The 24588-nt window shown below is 41.7% G+C and overlaps 10 protein-coding genes across 10 annotated transcripts; 3 read left to right on the top strand and 7 right to left on the bottom strand.

Moving 5' to 3' along the window:
* Positions 1 to 22: 22 nt before the first annotated feature.
* Positions 23 to 863, bottom strand: ATC70_007598 (uncharacterized protein; the record flags this gene model as incomplete). Its single annotated transcript, XM_064826857.1, has 3 exons — positions 23 to 468; positions 527 to 628; positions 686 to 863. The coding sequence occupies 3 exons, from the start codon at positions 861 to 863 to the stop codon at positions 23 to 25; spliced, it is 726 nt and encodes a 241-aa protein (XP_064675914.1).
* A 1903-nt stretch (positions 864 to 2766) lies between these two features.
* On the bottom strand, positions 2767 to 3238 carry ATC70_007599 (uncharacterized protein; the record flags this gene model as incomplete). The annotated part of the gene is made up of 2 exons (XM_064826858.1): positions 2767 to 2988; positions 3071 to 3238. The coding sequence occupies 2 exons, from the start codon at positions 3236 to 3238 to the stop codon at positions 2767 to 2769; spliced, it is 390 nt and encodes a 129-aa protein (XP_064675915.1).
* Positions 3239 to 4262: 1024 nt separating this feature from the next.
* On the bottom strand, positions 4263 to 8383 carry HDA1 (Histone deacetylase hda1; the record flags this gene model as incomplete). Its single annotated transcript, XM_064826859.1, has 11 exons — positions 4263 to 4587; positions 4653 to 5123; positions 5192 to 5276; positions 5331 to 5541; positions 5602 to 5834; positions 5890 to 6445; positions 6499 to 7229; positions 7278 to 7308; positions 7367 to 7863; positions 7921 to 8014; positions 8078 to 8383. The coding sequence occupies 11 exons, from the start codon at positions 8381 to 8383 to the stop codon at positions 4263 to 4265; spliced, it is 3540 nt and encodes a 1179-aa protein (XP_064675916.1).
* A 609-nt stretch (positions 8384 to 8992) lies between these two features.
* ATC70_007601 (uncharacterized protein) lies at positions 8993 to 10976 on the top strand (the record flags this gene model as incomplete). Its single annotated transcript, XM_064826860.1, has 5 exons — positions 8993 to 9395; positions 9459 to 9727; positions 9784 to 9839; positions 9889 to 10508; positions 10567 to 10976. The coding sequence occupies 5 exons, from the start codon at positions 8993 to 8995 to the stop codon at positions 10974 to 10976; spliced, it is 1758 nt and encodes a 585-aa protein (XP_064675917.1).
* A 241-nt stretch (positions 10977 to 11217) lies between these two features.
* ATC70_007602 (uncharacterized protein) lies at positions 11218 to 11782 on the bottom strand (the record flags this gene model as incomplete). The annotated part of the gene is made up of 2 exons (XM_064826861.1): positions 11218 to 11573; positions 11629 to 11782. The coding sequence occupies 2 exons, from the start codon at positions 11780 to 11782 to the stop codon at positions 11218 to 11220; spliced, it is 510 nt and encodes a 169-aa protein (XP_064675918.1).
* Positions 11783 to 11906: 124 nt separating this feature from the next.
* ale1_1 (Lysophospholipid acyltransferase) lies at positions 11907 to 13297 on the bottom strand (the record flags this gene model as incomplete). The annotated part of the gene is made up of 6 exons (XM_064826862.1): positions 11907 to 12443; positions 12495 to 12810; positions 12870 to 12918; positions 12992 to 13042; positions 13108 to 13196; positions 13257 to 13297. The coding sequence occupies 6 exons, from the start codon at positions 13295 to 13297 to the stop codon at positions 11907 to 11909; spliced, it is 1083 nt and encodes a 360-aa protein (XP_064675919.1).
* Positions 13298 to 13515: 218 nt separating this feature from the next.
* On the bottom strand, positions 13516 to 17709 carry MCM1_4 (transcription factor of the MADS box; the record flags this gene model as incomplete). The annotated part of the gene is made up of 7 exons (XM_064826863.1): positions 13516 to 13534; positions 13616 to 14272; positions 14329 to 16597; positions 16654 to 17336; positions 17400 to 17514; positions 17576 to 17581; positions 17649 to 17709. 7 exons carry the CDS (start codon positions 17707 to 17709, stop codon positions 13516 to 13518), a joined length of 3810 nt encoding a protein of 1269 aa, XP_064675920.1.
* A 1624-nt stretch (positions 17710 to 19333) lies between these two features.
* Positions 19334 to 20074, bottom strand: ATC70_007605 (uncharacterized protein; the record flags this gene model as incomplete). The annotated part of the gene is made up of 3 exons (XM_064826864.1): positions 19334 to 19368; positions 19614 to 19958; positions 20017 to 20074. 3 exons carry the CDS (start codon positions 20072 to 20074, stop codon positions 19334 to 19336), a joined length of 438 nt encoding a protein of 145 aa, XP_064675921.1.
* A 411-nt stretch (positions 20075 to 20485) lies between these two features.
* Positions 20486 to 23094, top strand: ATC70_007606 (uncharacterized protein; the record flags this gene model as incomplete). The annotated part of the gene is made up of 7 exons (XM_064826865.1): positions 20486 to 20572; positions 20651 to 20772; positions 20830 to 21309; positions 21360 to 21456; positions 21510 to 21693; positions 21751 to 23031; positions 23087 to 23094. The coding sequence occupies 7 exons, from the start codon at positions 20486 to 20488 to the stop codon at positions 23092 to 23094; spliced, it is 2259 nt and encodes a 752-aa protein (XP_064675922.1).
* Positions 23095 to 23269: 175 nt separating this feature from the next.
* On the top strand, positions 23270 to 24426 carry ATC70_007607 (Protein kinase domain-containing protein; the record flags this gene model as incomplete). Its single annotated transcript, XM_064826866.1, has 5 exons — positions 23270 to 23430; positions 23488 to 23540; positions 23599 to 23702; positions 23763 to 23922; positions 23993 to 24426. 5 exons carry the CDS (start codon positions 23270 to 23272, stop codon positions 24424 to 24426), a joined length of 912 nt encoding a protein of 303 aa, XP_064675923.1.
* Positions 24427 to 24588: the final 162 nt, after the last annotated feature.

The raw sequence follows: 24588 nt of genomic DNA on the forward strand, positions 1-24588 counted from the left end.
TAAATAGCTTTTATTTCCAACCCTATGAACGCAGTGATTTCAGAAAGATACTCTCATCAGATTGCTGTATCTTTGGTAATGGTATAGTGAATTTTGCTGGGTAATAGTAGTATGGATTTACAAGTTGTTCAATCAAGACCTTCTTCATGGGATATACGAGGATCATCTCTTCTGGATCGCCTGGCGTTGATTCTCTAGATGCTGGCGATTTTGGCGAAGCAGCAGGTGCTGGTAAAGCAGGCATCGGCGATCCAGTTTCCGAAGGCGAGAATGCTTCTGCTGATGATGTTATATCTGAAGAGGATGATGGTGAGTCGGATGTCAACTCATAAGATGTATCGGTTTGCATGTCTGCTTCCTTTTTGCTTCTGGCTTTTGTACAAAGTATACACTTGCATTTACGTCTTGGTTCAATGCTCTCTGGATGGGACATGGCTTCCAACCACAGCAGATGTTCTAGGAATGCGTCTAAAATAGCAAGTTGATGAATAACTGCTGTTGATCGATACAGCATGGACTACTTTACTTGTACTATAGAAAAGAAATTTGGAAGGATGTCCACTGAATTTATAATTGTAACTGTATTCGACTGTATAGCCTTTGGGGAGTGCTGTTAAAGTAACAGGATCTAGTATGATAGCAATGTGAGATGGTGTATTGTCAGCCCTCAACTTGGAACGATTACCTTTTGATTTCGTTTTCTGACGACATTCATAGATGGCACGGCCCAGCGACTCCATAACCCTCTTTTGTTGCAACTTATTCAATGAATACTCTTTACGAGCCTTTTTAAATGGTGGCACTGCATCAGATATCGGTGGTTTTACTCTAATGCAATTTTTTTGCTTAGGTTGTTTTGTCATGTTTGTGAACGCGTGTTTGATGAAAGTTGAAAAGCGAACGAAAGGAAGACTATACAGAAGACTCTAGCTAATGGATTTGATTACTATTTTTTCAAAAAGCGAAGCCAGGACCACACATCTCAGTTTTGACACATTCGTGGAAGCTGTGCGATGGCAAAATTCGATATTTGACGCGCAATGGCTTCATTTTCGTTAGAAATACAAACATCATACAATTATTCGTGTTTATAACGTGTCAAGCAATCAGAACTCAAGATGATTCTCGAGAACATGGATTGAAATACCAAATTACTCCAGATTCTCACATACAATGTCTCAAGGATAATGGAAGCCTCATCACTCACCGTATCGATCTTGGGAGTACGACTTGACACACCATAGGCGAAAAGTAGAGTGATTACTGTATAACATTCCCTCAAGTGGCACTTGCGATTTTGTTGCTGTATCATTGTCTAATGTCGAAAGCAGTTATAATGAGCTGAATAATGAATTGAAATGGCCTTGGACACATCTTGAAGTGAGGGAGCCAAATTTTATCTATAAATGGCGGTTAAATGCAGTGGGAATGCTGTTATATCACCATCATCATAACATAATAAATATTCAGTCCCTAGACACTTTTACAACCCTACTAACATGAAAACTGAGCTGCCAGGCATTGAGTTTGCCAGCTGGCCTCACCAGCCAAAATTGACTCAAACTCAGATTCATAATCTGTTCCAGATTGGCCAAATCTTGATGGTTTTCGACTCGATTGAACTACTTTAGCAGGTTCGACCAAGTAAAATATAATAATCATCCTGTGCTTCTTTAAGCTTTCTTGAAGTGCTTTTCAAGGCGCATCCAATGGTACTAAGTAAGATGGATGTTTTGAGTAAGCTTATCGAGCAATTTGTGAAAGTATGAAAAGAGGTTTCTGACCAAAATGTTGAAGTTTTACATATCAAAGCCCCAGAAAGATGATTTCAGGAGTTACGTTAGATCGATAGAAACATTTTGATGCAATACATACCATAGTAAAAGTCTTCCTTATCAAGGTGAAAAACGCGATCGTTTGATTTTTGATGAAAACCATGAGGGGTATCTCATGCTTTTTAGTCGAATTTTGTCCATGTTTTTTTGGTCCCCAAAAAGTTGAGCAAAGGTATCAGGCAGTAAGTGCTAGATGAGAGCAATTGTTTGGTGTTATTCTGACAATCTAAAACGGTCTTGAACGCGAGAAAACGCGCCTTGAATGCACTCAGATTTTGCTGTATCAGGGACGCTAAGGACTAAAAAGGATAAATACCCGTATACTGCTTGCCCGTGTATAAACTATTCACATGTATACGAATGCGGAGCATCACATAAGAGTCAGATCCACAGATAATATGAAGGGTTATCATGTGCAAGTGAAGGGTCAGAATGAAAGTAGCAGATACGCAAGGGCAATCGGTAGCGCGAGCTGCCGCTGCGCAGGTTGGGTTCTCGCCAAAGCCAAGCAAAGGTAAGAGCCATCCGAAGCATAAACACTGGTAATATTAAAAAATGGAATGCAAAAATCCTTGAGAGCCCAATTGCACTCTAGATGATCACATGAAGGAATTAACCAAAGTAGATGATATTTTGGATGATAATGACACAAAACGTATGCTGTGGCTTATGACAAGCAATCAGCAGAAGCTTTGATTCAGCCATTCTTAACAACCAATATACAGCAAAATGAACATAATTCAATTAAATCATATTCAACAAGATCATATTTGAGAATGATAGATAGAATAATTCTTTTTTTCTGTTATTGAAAGGGAGAGCGTAGTGTGTAATAATGGATCATGTAGTGTGTGTCAGTGTAAATGTATGAATGATAATAAAAAGGAGCAGGAATAATAATATACAAAATGAAGAAAGAGGTTGAAGAGCATTAACGTTCTTCAAAATCCCAGTAGATGATCATGTCATTGGAATTTAGTTCAAATTCGAATTCGACATTTTCCAGAAATTGAATTTCATGGACCAGTAACGCAGGAATAACACAATCTTCGGATTCGCGCAAAATGTACGCTTGACTTGTCTGTAAATCATCAATCTGAATAGAGCCAGAGAGAACGGTTATACGAGACATGGTAGGAAAATGGTGAGGAGGCTACATTGATAAAGTAAATACAAAAGGACCAAGACAAAAAAAAAAAAAAAAAAAAAAAAAAAAAAAAGGAATTAGACGTTACCAATGATGTACCAGCCCTAAATTTCATTGTAGTTTTGAGATAAGGTGTCTTGATGATGTTTTTCCATTCACCACCCAAACAAGCAGGAAAGTGAGGAATAGGGGTATATTGATCTGATGTAGCGGTAGTCTTGACGACTGGAGATGAGATGGATGTGGATGAAATCATTATAAGTTTTTGTAATTAGAAGAGAAGAGCATGCGAATGATGAGATCAATGAGGAAACAAATGATCCCCTATTTATATGAAATCCTTAATTCAAGCAAAAGCGATCGTGACCTTCCATCTTATTTTTTTTTTCTTTGAGTTACATATGAAAAGAAATGCACCAATTTAGATCATAGTTCTCGACCCTATTTCCCTAAAAACTTGTTTAGTCCTAGTGCATTTCGAATCAAAAATAGGTTTTTCATTATATATGATTGGTACATTTTTGTCAATTACATTCTAACTAGACTGAAATTGGTTTGAATGAAAAAAGGAGCAAACTGTTTGATTACATTTGTCTTTGTCAACATGTATGTTTTACATGCAATTGAGTGATGGGAGAATCACTGCAAACCCAAAAAAAATTTTCCTGTACAACAAGGCATCTCCGATTTTGGATCATTATACGAAATGGAATGTTTGACTCCAAAAGGCTTTGCTGTCCATATTGTCATGGCAACCACAAGACATTGTAATAGCATGTCAAGACGGACACAGATAACATCTCAAGTAGGGTATACTCGGTTTGTTTGAATAGGACTATGGCCTGAGCCGACCCAATTAATGCAGGATGAGACATTCTGACACAGCCAACAATCTCTTATGTTCCAAGAACATCCAGAAGGAAATAACGTAATTTATTTCAATTATCAAATATAACAAGAGTGCATCTTCCCATTGGCAATGTGAGCAATGTATATACAAGCATGTCGAGAAAGTGTGGGGTAAATGGTTTTAGAAACAAAACTCGGAGTTGGATCGAAAAAAGAAGCTTAAAGCAGGTGTTGACTCATACAATCTCATCTATATTCGAAGGATTGCCTAAATCAAGCAGCATCCCCTTAGAGTGATGAGGTATCGTATACAGTATCTTCTCTTTTTGTGATTACTTAATAGTTGTATCATTCGATTTATTTATTCAAGCAAAAATGATCATGATGATATGTATACACATAAGGGAATATTAGAAATAGGGGGTTGGCTCTTATACAGTCATGTTTTGGAAACTAGCCAAAATACGTTCGGTTGATAATTTAATTTTCTTGTTAGACATCAAATAAGCCAAGTCGGCAACAACCGCTGGAGTGATATTGATGCCGTCCTTGCCAGACGCTTCCATTTTGTATGTTGTGTCCTTGGAGTGATGTACAATCTCTGTTTCCTCTGCAATTGTGGCTGCTCTACTAACCACGGAGGGAGGAATACCAGCCATAGTAGCGACATTCATACCAAACGATTTTTCACAGATACCAGGAGTCAATTTGTACAAGAAGGTGACATTTTGCTCATCTTCGTCCATGATATATCCCCTAAGCAATGAGTGAGTCAAGAGAAGGCCATCCTCTTACTGTGCAACTGAGAAGAGTGTACTTACATGTGCATATTATTGATCTCAGGGCTGCGCTCAAATTCCTTGCACAATGTCTGATAATGAGTAGCAAACATGCCCAAGCATCCGATATGAGTAGACAAGTAGTGCAGGACCGAGTAGGCAATAGCATAGCCATCGAATGTAGATGTACCTCTTCCAAGCTCGTCCAAGATGACCATGGAGCGAGTCGTCGCTTCTCTCAAAATCTTGGAAGTCTCTGCTAATTCCACCATGAATGTTGATTGGCCTCCCATGATGTTATCATTTGCACCAATACGAGTATAAATACGATCACAAGGTGTAAGTCGACAGGACCGTGCAGGTACATATCCACCTAATTGAGCCATGATAATAGCAACACAGGTTTGTCTCAGCAAAGTGGATTTACCGCCCATGTTGGGGCCCGTTAACACAATCACACTGGCATCCTTTCCACCTAAACCAACATCATTGGGGATGAAATCAGTGGCCACGCTGTTAATGCAATATGTTGATGAGACATTGGGGATTCTAAGTCTATATTACACATTAAGATAGTTTACCCTGGTACAACGCATGGATGTCGCAATTCCTCAAATTCAACCACACTTTTCTCTTGATCCAGTAAAACAGGTCTGCAAGCAGGCTCTGTTGTAGATGGCAGTCAGTATGTGAGTGAGAGCTGTAAAATAGATGCCTTACCTCCCATGTTCATGGATCCCTTTGCCAAGCCCATCAATGCATCGAGCTCAGCAATGCTTTGCACAGCAGATAACCACATGCCGTATGATTCATCAAATGCCGCATACACTTCAAGCGCGAATTTCTTTACAAATGCATTCTTGGTCTCCATCAACTCTCTGTATTCAGTGACTAAATTCTTGACAGTGTTGTCCCAATAACGGGTAACTTTCTATAAAGACATGGAAGGTTGAGTAATGGCCACTTGTCAAATACACAGCCTGATCCTTACGCTTGTCGTGGAGATTTGAAGCCAGCTTTGAGGCACTTTGACGTTCTTGGGCACTTCCATCTGATAGATGTCCTTATTCATATCGCGATATACTATAGAAGAGCATTTGAGCTCTTTCTTGACGACCTGCAGATGAGATTCGAATTGCTTTTCTGCGTCCTTGATCTGTTGATTGATGCTGTTCCATTCTTTGTTCATGCCGTTTTTAGGGATCATGGTTCTGATCTTTTGATCTGTCGCATCAAAGAGCGTCAGTATGATATGTACAATGACATTATGTCTACTTACAGTCGACATCCACTTCTGCCGTGATGAATGAATCGTTCAGGCTGTCCAACTTGCCACCAATATCAGGGAATTGGTCAATCAATTGGCCCAGTAAGGCAGACTTAAAGTGGCCCCTGCTTTCGATCAATGTCTGGATGATTTGGCGTGTTGTTTTGAAGCCTTCCAACGCAGCGAGGAACTCCTTGACCTGAATTCTTCCCGAATGGATGCGCGAAATCAATCTTTCCAAATCAGGCATGCCGTACATTTCTTTAGAGATAGTTTCATGCAAATCCACCAGACGCATAAAGTCCTCAATTGCATCTAACCTGCTATTAATATCTTCAATGCGACGCAAGGGGTGGCAAAGCCACTGCTTGAAGAGTCTCTTGCCGAAAGGCGTAATGCTGTTTGCCAGTAATTTGAAGACGGTGCCTTCAGTGCTGCCATCATACGAGTTTTGGAAGATTTCGAGGTTGGCCAAGGTCTGTCCATCAAGCACCAGCGATGTAGCATTACGGATGGGATCATACATCAACACATGTTTTGCGGACAAAAGCTCCTTATCCAATTTAAGCTATCAGGAGAGTGAGTAAGGCGAGCCTACGCATAATTCCAATTTCAACTTACTGAGCGAAGATACCATATCAACCCACCAAATGCAGACATCAACAAGGGGTCTTTGCGAGCTTCTGTCATAGCCTGTGTCAGCTGTTCATTCGCCAACTCGCCCTCAGAGCCAAAATACTCGTGAATGCTAATCTCGTCTTCTGTAATACGCGCATCCCAGAACTCAACATCAGGCTTCAGCATGTTCCAAAGAGGCTCGTTCAATATACTCTTGAGCAAACGGGTGGTGGTCTTGGATAATCTACCCTTTTCTGTCACCAATTCACGGGGCTTAATTTGCATGATCAGTGTTTCAAACTTGGTGCGATGAACATCATCTTGAAAGTGAACTAGGTTGAACTCTGCGGTTGCTGTATCCACAAAGCATATACCAAAGGTAGGAGGCATGGATTCGTCGCCGCAATGCTCCTTGATAGACATACAGTAGGTGCCCAATTCGTTGGTCAAGAGACCAGAATCCACCAACGTACCAGCCGTCAAGACAGATGTCAATTCACGACGAATGACCTTGTCTGCTTTATTGGATTTGGCACCGCTCTTCTCACGCATTGATTTGCCAATGGCTGTCTCCATCTGATCTACCTTGGCGACCTTGTACCCTTTTGCAATAAATTGGGCTGTCCAGTAATCGAATGATGTCTCAGGAACGCCGACCATTCTCATATTGACACGATCAGTCATCTTGAGATCAAAATACTTGTGTCCAATATCTGCATCCTTTTCATACAATTCTAAACCAATGTATTAGCACAAGTTGTACTAGCAGCGAATGCACTTACCATAGAATTTGCCCTTCTTGAAGAACACAATCTAATACACAGCGAATTAGAACATCTGATCTGACTAGCCATGATTCATCACATCTTACTGTATCCCAATGCGTATGTTTGACCTCCCAATATTGCTTTTCAAAAGGGGTGAATTTTTCCCAGGCAGATCGAGGCACGTACAATGTACGAGGATTGTATTCGGGTGAACCGATGGGGTTACCGTCCAAATCCTTTTGGTCTTGAAGCCAGTAATAACGCTCATCATTTTTCTCTTTAAACTTTTGGTTTCGATCCTGCTTCTTTTCTGTTTTGGAGGTCATGTTCATCTTTGCAAAGGCGCTGACAGAGGGTTTCTGGTACATGGGTGATTCTACTGAGATGCGTCCAAATCGTTCGGCTAAAGGTGTAACAGGTGGCTTCTTGGGCGTTGCGGTTGTGGTTGTCTGTCTGCCAGGCGAGCCAGGTATATCCTCATCCATCAAATCATCATCAAATATGCTCTCCAGTTCCTCATCGTTCAGCGGTTCTTCCTTTGGCGGTGTAAACTCTTCATCACTGTCATCATGAAGCTTGCGTACTAGACGTCGCTTTTTCTCTGTATAAATCATGGATTGAGTATAACAAGAAACATGAATCACGATGATTCACTTACGAGCGAAAGGATTTACTACTTTTTCAGCTGCAGGCACTCCATCCTCTGGTTCAGAATCTGAAAGCTTGTAGCTTACCCTCTTGCGATTTCGGCCCTATTTCAATGGAATCCATTCAGTTCACATCTCAATGGATAGTAAGGTGCCATGATGTGTTACCAATCTCGAGACAAGAGGGCTATCATCCTCGCTGTCATCTTCATTTTCCTGAATGGCCTCGTCTATCTCCATTGCATCTGCTGTAGGCTTGCTTGAATGCGCAGTATTCTTTGCCATAGAAGGCGATGCTGAAGAGGCCTGCTTTGTTTGATCAGGTTTGACAGGTTTAGGCGCAGTCTCTTTCACTGCCAACTGCTCGGTCATTACCTCTTTCTCGATGACGCTCTCAGAAGGTTTTTTAGCAAAGAAAGAGAGTAGGGAACTCTGTTGCTGTTGAGGCCGTTTCAGTGAGGGATTGGGTGCCATAATTTGTAAATGATGAAGAAAACAAATTTGCCAGATATGTGCGCGTTGTTTAGTCTTCGCATTCAACGCGGCGCGCTTATTGGAGTTGGTGGGACTGAAAAGAGTGACTAGAGTGTCCATGGATGGATGTGTGCATTGACATTTGCATAATACAGAGGGTCTTTTATTAGAGCAACGCAGTAACCAGCATTGACCCCAGTAAGACTGATATAACTATACAAGGTTTACAGAGAAAATAGTGCTGTATTTACACACATTTCAGAGGTTCATTTGCAATCATTGACCTCTTTCAACACATGGCAATGTCTCTATGAATAGTTGCCATGGCAACAAGACATCCCAAGAGTAGCTTCCATAACAACAATGGCATGTGATCTATATTCAATGGCCATGAAACCGCAATATAACGTGGCAATTGTGCCCAAAGACTGCTACGTGTCATTCAAGATGTGTTTTACTACTTTCAACATGTTTGTATGACCTAATGTTGCAATGAAATCAACTGAACTTGAAACCAATTGCTAAAAATCATATGAAACCCCCAAGCAGAGCATCTCTTTCTCTGTTCTATTACATACCCTTATTTAAATCACTCTAAACATCGCTCAAATGTCTTCCAAGGGCAAGCAACTAGTGATGGAGATCACCATCCTCGCATCATTTGTAGTAGCCTTGGTTGGCTATTATTTGAATTACAAAGGAAGATGGATCCTCAGTCTACTATGCTACTTGACATCCGTATTTATTCTGTCTGTACCTATCGTCCTGTACGCTAGTTTCAAGACAATCCAGTATTTTATGCCATTCATCATGAGATTATTGACTCGACTCAATCAACGACTGATGCCCATTGCTCGATATGTATCGCATCATAAAATTCTCGGTCCAACCATCAGCATCTTCATCAAAAGTCAATTTTTCATGTGGTTCATGGTCTTGATGATGAGTGATCATGTCATTCGAATCATTATGGGTAGATTTGCAGGGCAACATGCATCTAATCAATATCTCTGTAAGTTACATATGATGGTGTGTTATTGTTCATGTGTTGATTTGATCATTTTTGTGTACATAGCGTTGATCAACGTGGGTGATAATCGATTTTTTAAATCAATCCACGAAGAGCTGCTGTCACCAACAAAGGAGCAGCAAGAGCAAACACACAAACTGGCCAGCTATGGAAAGAGTAACCCTGACTTTAAGCGACCTCAGTATTCGCTGTCTGTCGCACATGCATTGTCTGTGGCAAGTAAATTGGCATATGAAGATGTTGCTGTCGTCAAGTATGAATTGGAAAAGGCCGGTTACGATGTGGAGCATACATTCAAAGCGATAGGATACAAGGTGAGTGTTGATGGATATGAAAAGAAGAAAACGTCTTATTGATCGACTGTATTTAGAATGTTTGCGCTTACGTTATAGAAAAGAACAATGATGTTTTGTTGGTCTTTAGAGGGTAAGTCATCGTTCATGTGTGTGTGTAAGCATGCCTAATATATAAACAGAACAAACCCATTGAATATTCAAAACTACGTTACCAATGTGGACGCTGGATTAGCCAAGGTATCCTCACCAAAATACTACATGGGCAAGGTACACAAAGGGTTCTGGGACGCCATGGGAGCAACAGAAGCCATTGAATCATCGCGGCCCGCTCAAGAGTCATCCTCTGAAGCCGACATACACATCAATTTGAGCAGTGCTTCGCTCTATCAGTCATTTGCCACGTCTGTATTTGGCATAGTGCGTATCATCAAAGCACTTTCATTCAATATTTTTGCCAATGTGCTAGATCCCATTGACGCTAGCTGGGCTGGACACAATTCAGCCATCATCCGCCACCAAAGCATGTATAGACAATCAGAGGAATACATTTTAGAGCTCTTTAAAAGTGCAGCTGTGATGGATGTAGGCAAGAAAAAGAGGTTCTACATTTGTGGACATTCCTTGGGAGGCGCTCTCGCCACCGTATTTTTGGCCAAAATGATCCAGAAGGAGAGCCCTTTGTTAGAGTATTTTGAAGGGCTGTATACTTATGGACAGCCAAACATTGGAGATAAAGATTTCAGCAAGGCCTTCAACCAAGACATTACTTGCAAAATCTTTAACCATGTGTACAACAATGGTAGGTTCATCATCATAAGCATATCTTATTACAGAGATGATTAACAGGATCCATGTAGATATTGTGCCTCGCATCCCTTATTGGTACAGTCCACCACCAGGCACCTTGGTGTTCATAGACTCGTCTTACGAGATATCCATATACCCACCAAACCAAAAGACGCAAGAGCCCATCCCACTTCGAGGCATCTCTTATCTCCATCTCTCTGGCTTACTCAACAAACATGTCATTATGCGATTGAGATTAGAGACGTCCATTCGCATCCTGTTCCGCATCTTGCTTCCCTTCTTTATCAACGACCACTTTCCTTCAGACTACAGCGATGCTCTGCTGTCAGCCGACATCAAATGGGTTATTTTAGGCGAAAATGAAGCAGGCAATGAGGAGCAAGATCAGGAGAAGCCAATGTCTACTTCCAAGCGCTATAGCCTACAGATTGCGCAAGAAGAGGAGGGGATCATGTACTGATATACAAAACTATACATATAGATCATGCTACATGTACGTTCTGTTTACGTATGAAAAATTAGACTGTAAAAATCCCGAGTACCATGCTGTATCTACATGTTATGTATAAACAAACGCTGTATGATGGCATAGAGAAACGTTGTCTGGATGATTGGATTACATACACTTTTTAATAAAGGTTATTGTGTTACATGAGCGGTTTGCTATTTATAACAATGAGCTCTACTGACATGGATTCATATCAACACTTTGGAAAGGTCGAGTTGTCGACTGTAACGGCCAGAGGTACGATTATTTTGTCTTGTGGTGTACCAGTAGGCTCAACAATGGATCCATTGGTTCGAGTGATTGTGTTGTAGATGGGTGTAAATACCAGCGAAAAGTCGAATGTGGAGGGTGGATACCTGGAAAAGAAGTGACAGTTGGGAACTCTGAAGGTGTCTTTGCGCTGGATATTCTGAGTGCCTCCTGGGTAAGGATTTGTGTTGAGTCCTGTTGAAACTTGTAATGAGAGCGTATTGGCGGTGTTGGCATGTTCAGTCCACACAAAGTCGACATTGAGAGAGTTTGGATAGTAGTTGTTCAGGGGAGGATTTGCTAATATCAAGACATCAGTGGCTGCTCAGTTGGTATCAGTGCGATGAGATCTTACTTGTCTGTGTGCCAATGATGGAATATGTAATGTTCAAGAGCCCCTTGTTATAGATCATTTCATTGACCTTGGGTACATCCACATTGACAACATTTTGAGCGTTGACAGCCAGCGACAATAAAGAGACAAAAACTGTTGTAAGTGAAATCTTCATTGTATATATGAGTTTAATGTTGAACAAGAGAGAGAGAGAGAAGGAAAGGAAAAGAAAATCAAGAATATCAATAAAATCTTTGCTATAAATACATAATACATGTGTTACAAGGAAAAAAAAACAGTTACAGAGGCACATTGGCATTCAACAGGCATAGCATTGCAATACTTTCACCGAAATAAGTGGCTTCCATCTGCTTCATTTCTCTCTGGATCTGATCCAATTGCGAATTCCATCCAAGCAGCCAGAACAAGAAGCAAGCGGGAGCTACAAAAGCCATGTCTGTATAATCCACATAGCATGATCCGTCCAATCGATAGCCTGCCTTAATGCCACAGTCGCCATCACCTCCACCGCGAGCCAACTGTCCAGCAAAAAAATGTGCCTGAGTTTCAAGGATGGGTCGCACGCGCTCGTCTTTGGTCAACATGTAATAGTGGCCGATACGCCATGGAACACGGCACGAGTTCCAGTTGTAATCTTTGTCATGCTCGCTCTCCAAGACCTCGCCCTGTGCAGGATAATAGAGCCCGCTATTTCGATCTAATTTGAGGAAATCTGCAATGAGCCCTGTTTGAGGGTTGAGTGAATGCTGACCCATAATGCAATTGACAATAGCAGCAATGACTTGTGCCCATTGGTCTTTGCGCTGTGTATCCTCCTAGAATACAGATGAGTATATCGGCTTATTTACCCGTTTGCACAGACTCACATAGTAGAAAATCAAGTAGCCACTCAAAATGAAATCACTGGGTCTTGTAAGCAAATAGGCATCGTCCCCTGGATCTGCCCAGTCGCCAATCAGTGGCATGTGCGTTTGATGATTGATACAATGTTGATAGATGCATCCCGCTAATTCTGTTGCTGCTTGACGGTAGTCGATTTCTCCATGGGGTCCTCCTCTGCCCCAGACCTTGGCTGCCACAAATAAGGCTGTACAAATATCAACATCCCCATCTGTTGCACAGTTTTCACCTCCTTCATCGCCGGGAACGAATCTGCCATGACGGTCAGTCTTTTGTTGCCATCTAATACACACACGTGTTAAACTCTTTAGTCATTACATGTCCTCATTGAAGTACATTACTGCATCAATCCCTTTGAGTTTCTGAATCGAGCATAGTATCTGTAGAGACCTATATACGCAGAGATTAAGGTTCTCGTTAGCGTCATATAAAGAGCATGGCTGTACTACACGATACTACATACCATCAAAATCTTGCTGATTGCGTTTTGACACCGAGATGAGCATTCCATAACCTATACCACACAGCCGTCAACAATGCCCTCGTGCCCATGCCATTTTGCACACAGGCATGACTTACCATGCGCCTCAGAGCAGGTCATTTCCTTCAAGTTTTCCTTGGGCTCCTTGTAATAGACATACAAACCATCTTCATAACTTCTCAAATACCTGCCAAAATACAGTTGGTACAGTGTGTATTTTTTTTTGCAGGGTTGTAAGTTTACTCACTTGTTTCTCCAAGTAACGTAATTCTGCTCCAAATCCGACATATGCCTTATGGTAAAAGAAAGAAAGAAGAAAGGAAAGCGAGAAATCTAGGAACCCAGATGTGGTAATAATGTGGCGGTTTAGAAATCCCGTTCTTAATCCACCACCATTTGTACAACAACGAAAATAGCGACATATGGAGAGTCTTGGCATGAAAATTGCCTCAGCAATACATTTTATTACAACAAACTATCTACAGCATATACATTTCAACGTGATTCTAAGCAGTGTGGTAAAATCTAGTGCGCAAACAATGCAATTAGTAAATAGAATATATATATATATATATATATATATAAATATATAGTTAGGTAACTCACTTTTTGTTGATCAAGTAAATCAATAAATTGACATTGACCGTAGCCATGCCGTCCAGCACTTTCATTGTCTGCACACCCTCGTATTGCGTTTGCAGCAGATCCTCGTACTGCACATCCACATGCAAATCTTGCGTATTGAGCAGGGGAAAATATCCTTCAAATGTGATGATGCCAGCACGATCCATCGACAAAATAATAGTGATACGGGCGTATAGCTTCTTGGACACACCAGCCAGGTCAAGAATGATGCCACGATCGTACAGCGTCTTTGCAGAATACTTGTAGGAGCCAAACTTGGGCACCAGGTTGCGCCTCTGCAGGTTCTTCATGTGGAAATACTGTCGGGTGAAGGGAAACACAAATTTTTGCTTCTTGCCGCGTCGTTCAGCCATGTTCTTCATGCAGCCATCTAAATACTCTTTGTAGCTGGTACCTTGACTGATTAAAAACTGCCTCTTTTCATCCAAATGCTGCAAGATGTTTTGTAGTTTCTTGATTTCTGTGTTTCGCAGCTTACGGCGCTCTCCCTTCTTGGTGATGTCTACTGCAATCATGTTGATGATGCTCTGATAGCCAGGACTCTCAGGAATGATGCCATGTTTCATCAGATGGTTGTGAAGACTAGAGGCAAAGGACTTTAGCTTGGCAAAGCTCAGTCTATAGAAAATAAGGGTGAATGCACAGATCACTGACATTGTCTGGAAGTTGCTTACTTTTTGACATCCATGGCTGCATTCTGATAGCCAAACTTGAAATTTCTCTCACGAATAGCCATCTCAATTTCTTGCTCAGTGCCTTCCGAAGGAAACGCCTCTTCACGTACAACTTCCCAAATAGCTTCATGTTCGCTAGTCACTGGCTCTTCAAAGATGGCTTCCAGAGAAGGACCAGACTGGACCTGAATGACCAAGATGACCAGACGCTTGGTATCGAGAAGCAGTTTCTTGACATCACCTCCAGCTTCGGAGGGAATGCCATCACGGCGGTCGGTCAATTCAAGGCGGAGTACATGCAAAGGTACGCTCATGTTAGCATTGCTGGGTGCTTCACCTAATTCTGAGAGAATTGAGTGCAGAATACCGGTGTTTTGACGTTCAATAAAGTCCACATTCTCTTGCAACAGCTGATGAATGTGATAGAGTTCGGTGGGGTGCACATAAACGGTGGGCTTTTGCGTGTTGGTGTAATCAGAAAGCTGATCCATACCAAAGTGCTGTTCAGGATCCTCCACATCTGTCAAATCCATGAACCACTGTGTAAATCTCTCCGTGGAGCTCTTGATATAGCCGTTTAAAGCGCCCAGTTGGATATTTCTGGCATCAAAGTCTTTGCCGTTGGAGATATGCTGCAACATCTTTGAGATTTCAGCCAAGTTTCTTCTCTGCAGCGACGATATTTCATGATGAATAGCAATATGCTGCTCAGGAGCAGTGATAACCGGACTCAGATAGCGATAGTAGACAAAGTTGCCGAGAATCTTGTTAATCTCTTCGGGAGACACCTCTGGAAAGTTGTCTTCCATGACCAGGCGCAACTCTCTTGCAATGACACGCATACCGTAAGGCATGACATCTAGAGCATTGATGATGGCGTTCAGGAACTCTTCAGTGATATTTCTCAGCATCTCTAAATGCTCAGACAGGATTTGTAAGACATCAGGCGATTGCAGTGCTTGGGCTTGATTGATGTTGAAGGGTCGATTGGAAGGCTGGCCAGTAGCAGACTCCTCTTGACTGATGCACTTTTGATAGATGACCATGGGGTTGGTTTCTAGATCCAATTCATTGTTGTTCAATACCTTGTCGAGCAAGCTTTGGAACAAGGTAGAAAAGAACTCTCTTTCTTTGGCACCTCGGTTTACTTGCACCACAAGCTTCATGAATGTGTAGTTGCCACGCATAAACTCTTGAGGACTCTTGACATGCTTCATTTCTTGGACAATGGAAGCCTTGCAGAGATTGATCAGTAAACACTCTTCACGCGCGTTGGTACCGTAGCCAAACAGTGCCAATACAGTGGCATCAATCTTGCGCTGTCCCTTTTTTTCGCCGTGTACTTGTCCACCCGCAATCGACATGAGACGAGCCAAGTAAATAGGTTCCGTTTGAAGCAGGAACACCAGCTGCTGGTACAGTTCCAATTTGTCCCTGTTGCTCTTGTCTACGCCTCGCAAATCGTAAGGGCTGTTGGAAGGATTGGAAGACAGCAGTTCAGAGAACCGCTGTTGTTGTTGCTTCTTGCGGTTGGGATTGAAGAACGCATTGCTCAATTTGACTACTTCATCCAGCGTTACAGCGTTCTTCAACAGCAGGGCAATCTGAATGTCAATCATGCTGACTTGCGAATCCAGCTGGTTGTTGTCTCTGATGGACTCGACTACTTTCTGTCGAAGCTCCTCAATGATCAAGTCTTCGTTAAAGTCCACATCATTGTTGCTCAGCATGTGGAGCACGCTTTTCACCACGCCGATCGAGGGGTTCTTTTCAGATTTCAGTTTTTGATAGGCCCTTTCATGGTATTGCGCTGTAAATTTGCCCTCAGTTCGTAATCTGCCGCTTTGAATGTGGTGCATTTCAATTTGATGATGCTGCTCGCCCAGATGCTTCATGGCAAGATAACGGCGAATCATGGCCTGTAACGCAGTGACCCATTCTTCAGGGCAAGAAAAGAACTCCCGTCTTTTCTCTCCAAGCTGTCTGCGCATAGACGCCGTGCGGATACGAGCTTGCATCTTTTGCACTGTGGACTGGAATGACTGGTAGCGATACTGATCCTTGATCTTTTGCAGCTTGTTTCTGGCCATAAAAGCACGAATGCAGCCTTGTGTACTGACCAACACTCTCTCGTTTTCTGGCTTTGTAAAGTGCTGTTCCAATGCCTCTATTCTTTCCTCGGTATCATCGTATTCAGATCCTGACAAGTCATCTTGATAATACTCAATTTCAGAATCAGAACTGCTAATGGTGGAGTCAGCAGCGGCATCTGTATCAAGCTGTTAGTGGTCTGTTTACACATTTCCCTTTTTGACGCAAGCTTACCTAAAAACTGAAGTCGTTGCATGGTAGGTATGGAGGGGCTTTCTAATTCATCACTGGAAGATGTTCTAGATTCTGTATCCGAGTCATACAAGTCTGTTACGATGGGCGCTGCCTTGCTGAATCGTGGTATTTTGGGCTCCAGTTCATGTTGAGTGAGTAATGGTTCCTCGATTTTCTTGAAAGAATACACTGGCTTTTTGGATCCTCCATCCAGTTCTTTCTGTAGTGACGATCCAAGGTTGCTGAAATTTGGCATGGTGGCGCCAGATTTCTCAAGGTTTCTCTGTGTCGCTATCAGCACATCGTCTGAAAAGTTGAATTTACCCTCCAAATTCTTGATTTTCGGTGCTGAATCGTTTGAATGCAGTAAATGACTGAGGGCGTGAATGCAATAGATGACCTTGGGCATGTTCTTTCCGTCGTATAAATCCACAAATTCAAACCAAAAGATGGAAGGCAATCCAACCTCTTTCAAGACTGTCAAAAAAGCGTTGATGTTGTTGGATCGTAAAAACTTGAATTTAGCATCCCCTGGTGTGATGCTTTGGATGATGCCTGGATGGATTCTTCTTGCTAGTTTGGCCAAGACAACGCCATCATGTAGCGTTTGCTCTAATTGTACAATGGATGCCTCTCTGTCGTCGTTGTTATCAATCTTTTCATTCAAGAAGCTTTCAATCCATCTAGTGTTACAATTACTATATTAGGCACTTTGTTATTGATGTTTGCTAGCATGTCATCTTTACTCTATGGCTTCACCAATATGGCAGAGGTATTCATGCACTTGAACCAAGTTTCTCATCTTGTCAAACCATCGACGGTCATCTTTTGTTTGGTCTACTTTGAGTAGTCTGATACGGTCTAGATGATATCAGAAGGTTAATCATACAAGCTCGTTGATGGGTTACTGCTCTCCATTTACTTGTTCCTGCATAATTTATCAAGTTAGTACAAATGATTGGAAAGTGATGTCTATATCTGTGCATTATGAGTACCAGCTACAGCGTCTTCTTCTGAGAGTGTGATATTCGGCGGTAATGTTGTTGTGCGTTGCATTAATGTTGTATAAAAATAATATAATTGATAAAGAAGAAAGAAAGGGTAAATGCAAGAAACAAAAGGTTAATTTATAGCAACCATGACAACAACAACAACAACAACAACAATAATAATAGGTGAGAATGTTTCCTTTTTAGGCATGTTTTGTGCTCGATTTAGCAGTGTGTTTTCATAAGTTTCGGTATGCTAAATAGAACGCCACCATGATGTGATCCATGCCGTAGTAGATCATGTTGCTGTTCGTTTAGATTATTCTGTTTTCAAACAGGAGCTCTAGTAACGTATATAATTTCTTGTCCTGTGCGCAGAGCAGATAGCATTGCGTTTAACTCAGGAAGCATGGATACATCACCTAAATTTCGGTGCTCTGTACAGATTTCTTTTTAGTTTTAGGTCTGAATGGCCTGTTACACACTTATGATAGCGTTGCCTAATAGCATAAAATCCGTTTAGTGCGTAGTTTCTCTGAGACATGACATGCGATCAACAGAGCTATTCAATACGGCTGTAGTGTAATACTTGAACAGCGGTAGCGCTACATGCTCTGCTAATTTGCGTTAGAGTCAATCTGCAGAGCGTACCTTTAATTTTTCAAGATGCATAACGACTAGATTGGCCAAAGGCAGTATACTCAAGCTACACACCATACCTAAGCCGTCGGTTTTGAGCTTATAATAGGCCAAAGTGTAGTGAAATTGGGTGCATTTGAGCTCTGATTTTTCGTGATACAGGCAGTTTTAGGCGCTCAAAACAGCGCCAAATGATTGCTTTCAACTAGCACTACCTTACCGACACCGTTGCTCAGCTTTTTTGGGACCAAAAAAACATCACTGAAAATCGACTCAAAAGCATGAGGTGCCCCTCATGCTTTTTATCAAAAATCAAACGATCGCGTTTTTGACCTCGATAATGAAGACATTTACTATAGTATATATTGAATCAAAATGATTCTATCGATCTAACGTAACCTTTGAAATCATCTTTGTGGGACCTTAATATGTAAAATTTCAACATTTTGGCCAGAAACCTCTTTTGATAATTTCGTAAATTATTCAATAAGTTTATTCAAAACATATATCTTACTTGGTGTCACTGGAAGCGCCTTAAGAAGTACTCTAAGACAGCGTAAGGAAGCATGCGATGATTATTACAATTTACATAGTCAAATCGTGCAAAATAGGTCAAGCAAGTCGAAAATTGAATAAATATATTTCTATTTCGAGTGAAAAAACACTGGCGGTGATTTAAACAATTTTGGTGGCGGCGGCTGGCAGAAGCACTGCCATTCCAATTGTGAGAAACAATGCTTCTTGAGGCCCTTAAGAAAGGGATTACGATCGGATAGCCTAGCCTGTCTGTTGCCATATTTGCTTTTATTAAACGGTTTTGCATCTGATGTGTCAAGCAAATATGAATTTTATGCATTCTTTAAGAGTATCAAATTAAACTGACAGGTGTATACCTGATTGGGTGTTCATTCAAGTTACAATGGAAACCAAGAATCCAGCCAGGAAAGGCAGGGACATAAAATAAAAGCAATGAGGATGATATTTACAGTGAAAAAAATTTATTAAAAAAATGAAATATTGCTACAAAAGTTGGGTGAGCTTGACACGATGATTTAGTTTTCATCCTCGACAACTTCAGTGTTAAGACCTAGATAAATCAAAAGAACATGGTATCATTAATAAAACTGGTCGCTTCACAGATAGGAGAACCAAGGTCGCGAGACAACTTGGTATATTTATACTCCAACCTCTTGCGCACACTAACTGGCCGGAAATTGATGCCTGTAATATGTATTCTTGTCAAGAATAGCATTCGAATAAGCATCAACTACACGGAATCGCAGCGATATGGATTGCCAAAGGAAAAGATGGAAAGAAAAGAGTGGTACTTACCCTTGAAATCAACAGTAGGGACAAAGGTGACATAAGAGTAGAGCTTTTCCTTTGCATCTTCATCATCGTTACGCTTACGAGCGATACGAACACGAATACGGTGGTTAGTGTGCTTGACACCACGAGACCAGACAGCCTTGTTCAAAGAGGGATCAAGACGGACATCCTTGGTACCCATAGCCTTTTGAGCGAAAGCCTTAACGGCCTTGATGGCATGAGGAGCACGCTTTCTCAAAGAACGACCAAAGACATGCTTGTGCATGTGGATGGTGTATTCACGAGTAACGACATCAGCGAGAGTGGAGCGCTTTTGAGGGGTAGCAGTAGACTTGGCCATGGCTTGAACTGTAGAATGCGTTAGATGGATGGACGAATATGTTAGATGGATGATGGATGGATTTACCTCGAGAGAAATTGGATGAGAGAAGGAGAAAAGGTGATGGGATGTATTGTTCAGCCATTTGTATTTGGGATGTTTCGATAGCCGCTCTCAGGGTTTCATGGCCTCATTTCAGTGGCCAACAGGTTTATTTATTTTTAAACTTGTGTCAAATTGCCACATATAAATAAATCACCACCAATGCCACCTTACAGGTGTTGCAAGAAAGCATTGCCCTGTATAAGAGTTGTTATTTAGGTAATCGATCAGCAACGCCTTGATTACGAAATCAGTTACTATGGTAACCAAGGGATCAGGCAATTACAAATGTGTGAGTGTGATGAGAGTTGCATGCTATATTTCAGGCAACTATAAATCAATAAGCGCGCCAAAGCATTTTTACTTATTTATAAATTAATTTGAGTCATTTTGTAACCCACATTCTTTTTCTCTTCTTCTTCTCCTTTTTTCTTCAAATTGCTTACTTTTTTGCATGTCTGTAAACCTTCGACAAAGACGTGTCGAGTCTGAAGGGGCTTCAGAAAAGCTCTCTGATGTTGACTTTGATGATTCTAAAAAGGTGAGTCTTCTTTATAGTAAAGCATTCGATTTGACCTTGTAAAAATCTCATACGCATCTACACCTACTGCGACATTAGTACGGAAAGGATTCTACACCTAGCCAGCGTTGTCCCCAAGGTCATTATGCTGCTTTTGGTATCCTTTTAGTGATTGCTACCTTTGTTACATTTTACAAGATTTGGAATCCAGCAGAAGTCGTGTAAGTATCATGGATGATGAAAGGAAGAGGGATGGGGATCTCATAGGAAAAGGGTAGGTTTGATGAAGTTCATTTTGGAAAGTTTGCTGGCTATTACTTGAAGAGAACATACTATTTTGATGTGCATCCTCCATTGGCAAAACTGATGATTGCAGGTGCTGGTTACCTATTAGGATTTGATGGTCAATACGATTTTGCAAACATTGGTGACAGTTACATTGATCACCAAGTGCCTTACATTGGTCTTCGTGCATTGCCTGCCACACTCAATGTCATTTGCGTGGGCCTGATCTACGGCATCATGAAGGAGTCCGGCTACTCATTGGTTATTTGCATCTTGACAACTGCCATGTACATTTTTGATAACGCTATGGTCACTCAAAACAGACTGATCTTGTTGGACAGCATGTTGCTTGTATTCATCTTGGCTACCATTTACAGTTACATCCAATTCAGAAAACTGAGACACACTTCCTTCTCTGTAGAGTGGTGGGGTTGGCTCTTGGCAACAGGTGTCTTTATGGCATTCACAGTGAGGTAAGTCGACATTTGGAACTGGATAGGAGATGGTGATTGATTTGTTGTAGTGTCAAGATGGTTGGTCTTTTTGTAGTCGCAATGATTGGTTTCTCAGTCATTTATGACCTGTGGATGTTGTTGGACATCAAGCGTGGATTGACCATGGTAAGTGGTGTTATCAGCAATTTGGAAGGTTCCAACTGACAAGTGCCTGTCAGAATCAATTCTTGAAGCACTTTTATGCTCGTGCTTTCAGTCTCATTTTTGTTCCTACCGTCATTTACCTCTTCTGGTTCTATGTTCATTTCGCCATTCTCAATGAATCTGGTCCTGGTGATGCATTTATGACCACCCGATTCCAAGATACACTCAAGAACAGCCCATTAAAGATGTCTGCTTTAGGTGAGTGTACAGCTAATTTGACTTGATTGTATGTATCCGCTCACGCACATGCAATAGAAATTCACTATGGCGACGAAATCACCATGAAGCACAAGGATACCAACTCGTATCTCCACTCGCATGACCTTCATTACCCGTTGAGATATGAGGATGGTCGTGTCAGCAGCAAGGGACAACAAGTGACAGCCGTCATGGAGCCCAACGAAAACTGCTACTGGCGTATCAAGCCCACCACTGAATCAGAGGGCGATAAACAAGACGAGCCTCGTCTCGTCAAGAATGGCGACATCATTCAGTTAGAGCATGTGGTGACAGGCACCAACTTGCTTACACACGATGTCGCTTCACCTTGGATGCCCACCAATGAGGAAATCACTACTGTACCCTTAGACACGAGATACGAGGAAACCCTGTTCAAGATTGTGTTTGACGACGACGATGCTGAAGTATTCGAGACCCACATGACATCCTTCCGTCTTGTGCATGAGGACACCAAGGTGGCTGTTTGGGTGCACAACAAAAAGTTGCCTGAATGGGGTTTGGGACAGTTGGAGGTCAATGGCAACAAGAACTCGCTTGACAAGACCAATTTCTGGAGCGCCCAAGAGATCAAGGGCAAGAATGCTACCGAGATCAATGCCAGCAAGAATGCAAAGGAATTGGGCCGCATGCCTTTCATGAAAAAGTTCTTTGAATTGCAAGGTCGTATGTTGTCCCATAACGCTGGCTTGACTAAACCCCATCCCTACCAATCCACTCCCATTACATGGCCCTTCATGATTCGAGGTGTCTCTTACTGGTCCAAAGAAGACACCCGCTCTCAAATCTACTTGACCGGCAACTTGTTTGGCTGGTACCTGTCTGTAGGTGGCATCGCTGTCTTTGCAGGCATCATGTTGGCGGATGTGTTGGCTCGTCGTAGAGGCATTGATCCCATTGAAGAGCCTGTCAGACACCGTGTATTGCAAAGTGCTGGTTTCTTCTTTGTCGGCTGGGCCTTGCATTACTTTCCCTTCTTCCTCATGGGCCGCTCTCTCTTCCTTCATCATTACTTGCCTGCTGCTACCATCAACTATCTGCTCCTGGGCGCCATGTATCAATTCATCTTTGTAGACGGCATTGATTCCCCTGTGTCCTTCTTGAGCCGCAAGAGCAAACTGACTCGTCAAACTAGCATGAAGGCGGAGGTGTCATGGAAAGTGTATGCTGCTGTTGGCGTTACTCTCCTCTTGCAAATCGCCATGTTCATCTACTTGGCACCATTGACTTATGGCACTCCTTTAACCGTAGAGGAGGTTCAAAATCACCAACTATTGAACGGATGGAAACTGCAGTATGGTAAGTAGATGCTCTGATTTTATTGAATTTGCAGTTGACTGACACGCTTCTTTAGCTAAATAACCAATCTCACCCAATATAAACACTCTCATCTCATATCATTTACAATAAATTAGCTTTTATGTTACAGTCACTCGTCTTACATTTGCAGTGAAATTAACATTACACTCGTTTTTCTCTTTCTTTTTCTTTGCTTTCCAATTTGCAACAGCAGCAACTCGAATAATAAATATATCGCATGGCAACAAGAAGTAGAACACTGCTGTTTCTTCAATACAGAAACTCATATGCGAGAACACAAGGTTCTGCTCCTCATTTCTCTGCTGGTTTATCCGAAACAGAGGGTCTGATAGAGAGCTCGGATAACGTAATAGAAATGTCGGTGTTGCCTCCCAAGTGGTGAGTGCAGTATACTACTTATCACTCGTTGGAAGAAATTGACAGCATTGTATTTAGGGTGGATATCGTGGATGAAGTAGATGAAACGCTGGACGTAGTCAAAGATAAAAGTAAGATGCCGTAAGAGAGCATGATGTTTTTGTGTATATTGAGCATAGAGTGTCTTAGTCACCAAGCTGGAAGGCATGCATCGGAAACATTTATTGCCTGGATTTGATGATAGAACATCAGACGAAGCAGCCATCAACAACCTCACACAGCAAATTACAGATGTAAGATGACTCTCTTGTGTTGAAATCGAGCTCGAGACACTCAAAACCAGCAAATGTTAGGAATTTTATCGCATTAAGCGTGATATCCAGCGCATTCGAGTAGGCGCTAACGATTCAGATCAAGACGACATGCTAGCAAGGAACATCCAAACCAGTTTAGCCACCAAAGTGCAGGATGTATCTTCTAGTTTCAGAAAACAGCAATCTTCATATTTACAGAGTAAGCACAAGCCGACTATGCAAAGATCCACGGTTATTGTTCTCCGCTTATATATACGCCATTTGATTAGAAATGCAGGGCCAAGAAAATCGTAAAGCTGACATTCTAGGCTTGGAAAATGATCTCAGTAATGAAGCAGCCGAATTGCTGCTGGATGAAGATGCCCAAGTAGGCTTTACCGAATCACAATTGGCAGTGCTGGAATCCAACAATGAGATGATTGATCAAAGAGAACGGGAAGTCAATCAGATTGCAAAATCGATACATCAATTGGCCGAGATATTTAGAGATTTACAGACGCTGGTGATTGACCAAGGCTCCATGCTGGATAGAATTGATTACAATATCGAGCAAACTAATGTGCAAGTCAAGGAAGCAGTGATCCAATTAGACAAGGGCGCTCACTATCAAAACAAGACACGGAAGCGAAAATTGATGCTGCTGCTAATTCTGATCATTATGCTGCTGATTGTTATATTAATTGTAAAGCCCAAGAGACGATGATTTACCTTATATGTACTATATCCCCTCCTCCTCCTATTATCTAGAATCGCATTAATACATCTATAAAGCTTACATGTCGGATGAACAGCTACACACCCAATCTTTTGTGCTTTCAAATAAGATATCACATGTGATGCTACTACTACTACTACTACTACTACT

The sequence above is a fragment of the Mucor velutinosus genome (assembly GCF_035048745.1).
Source record: "Mucor velutinosus strain NIH1002 chromosome Unknown tig00001553, whole genome shotgun sequence".
NCBI lineage: Eukaryota > Fungi > Mucoromycota > Mucoromycetes > Mucorales > Mucoraceae > Mucor > Mucor velutinosus.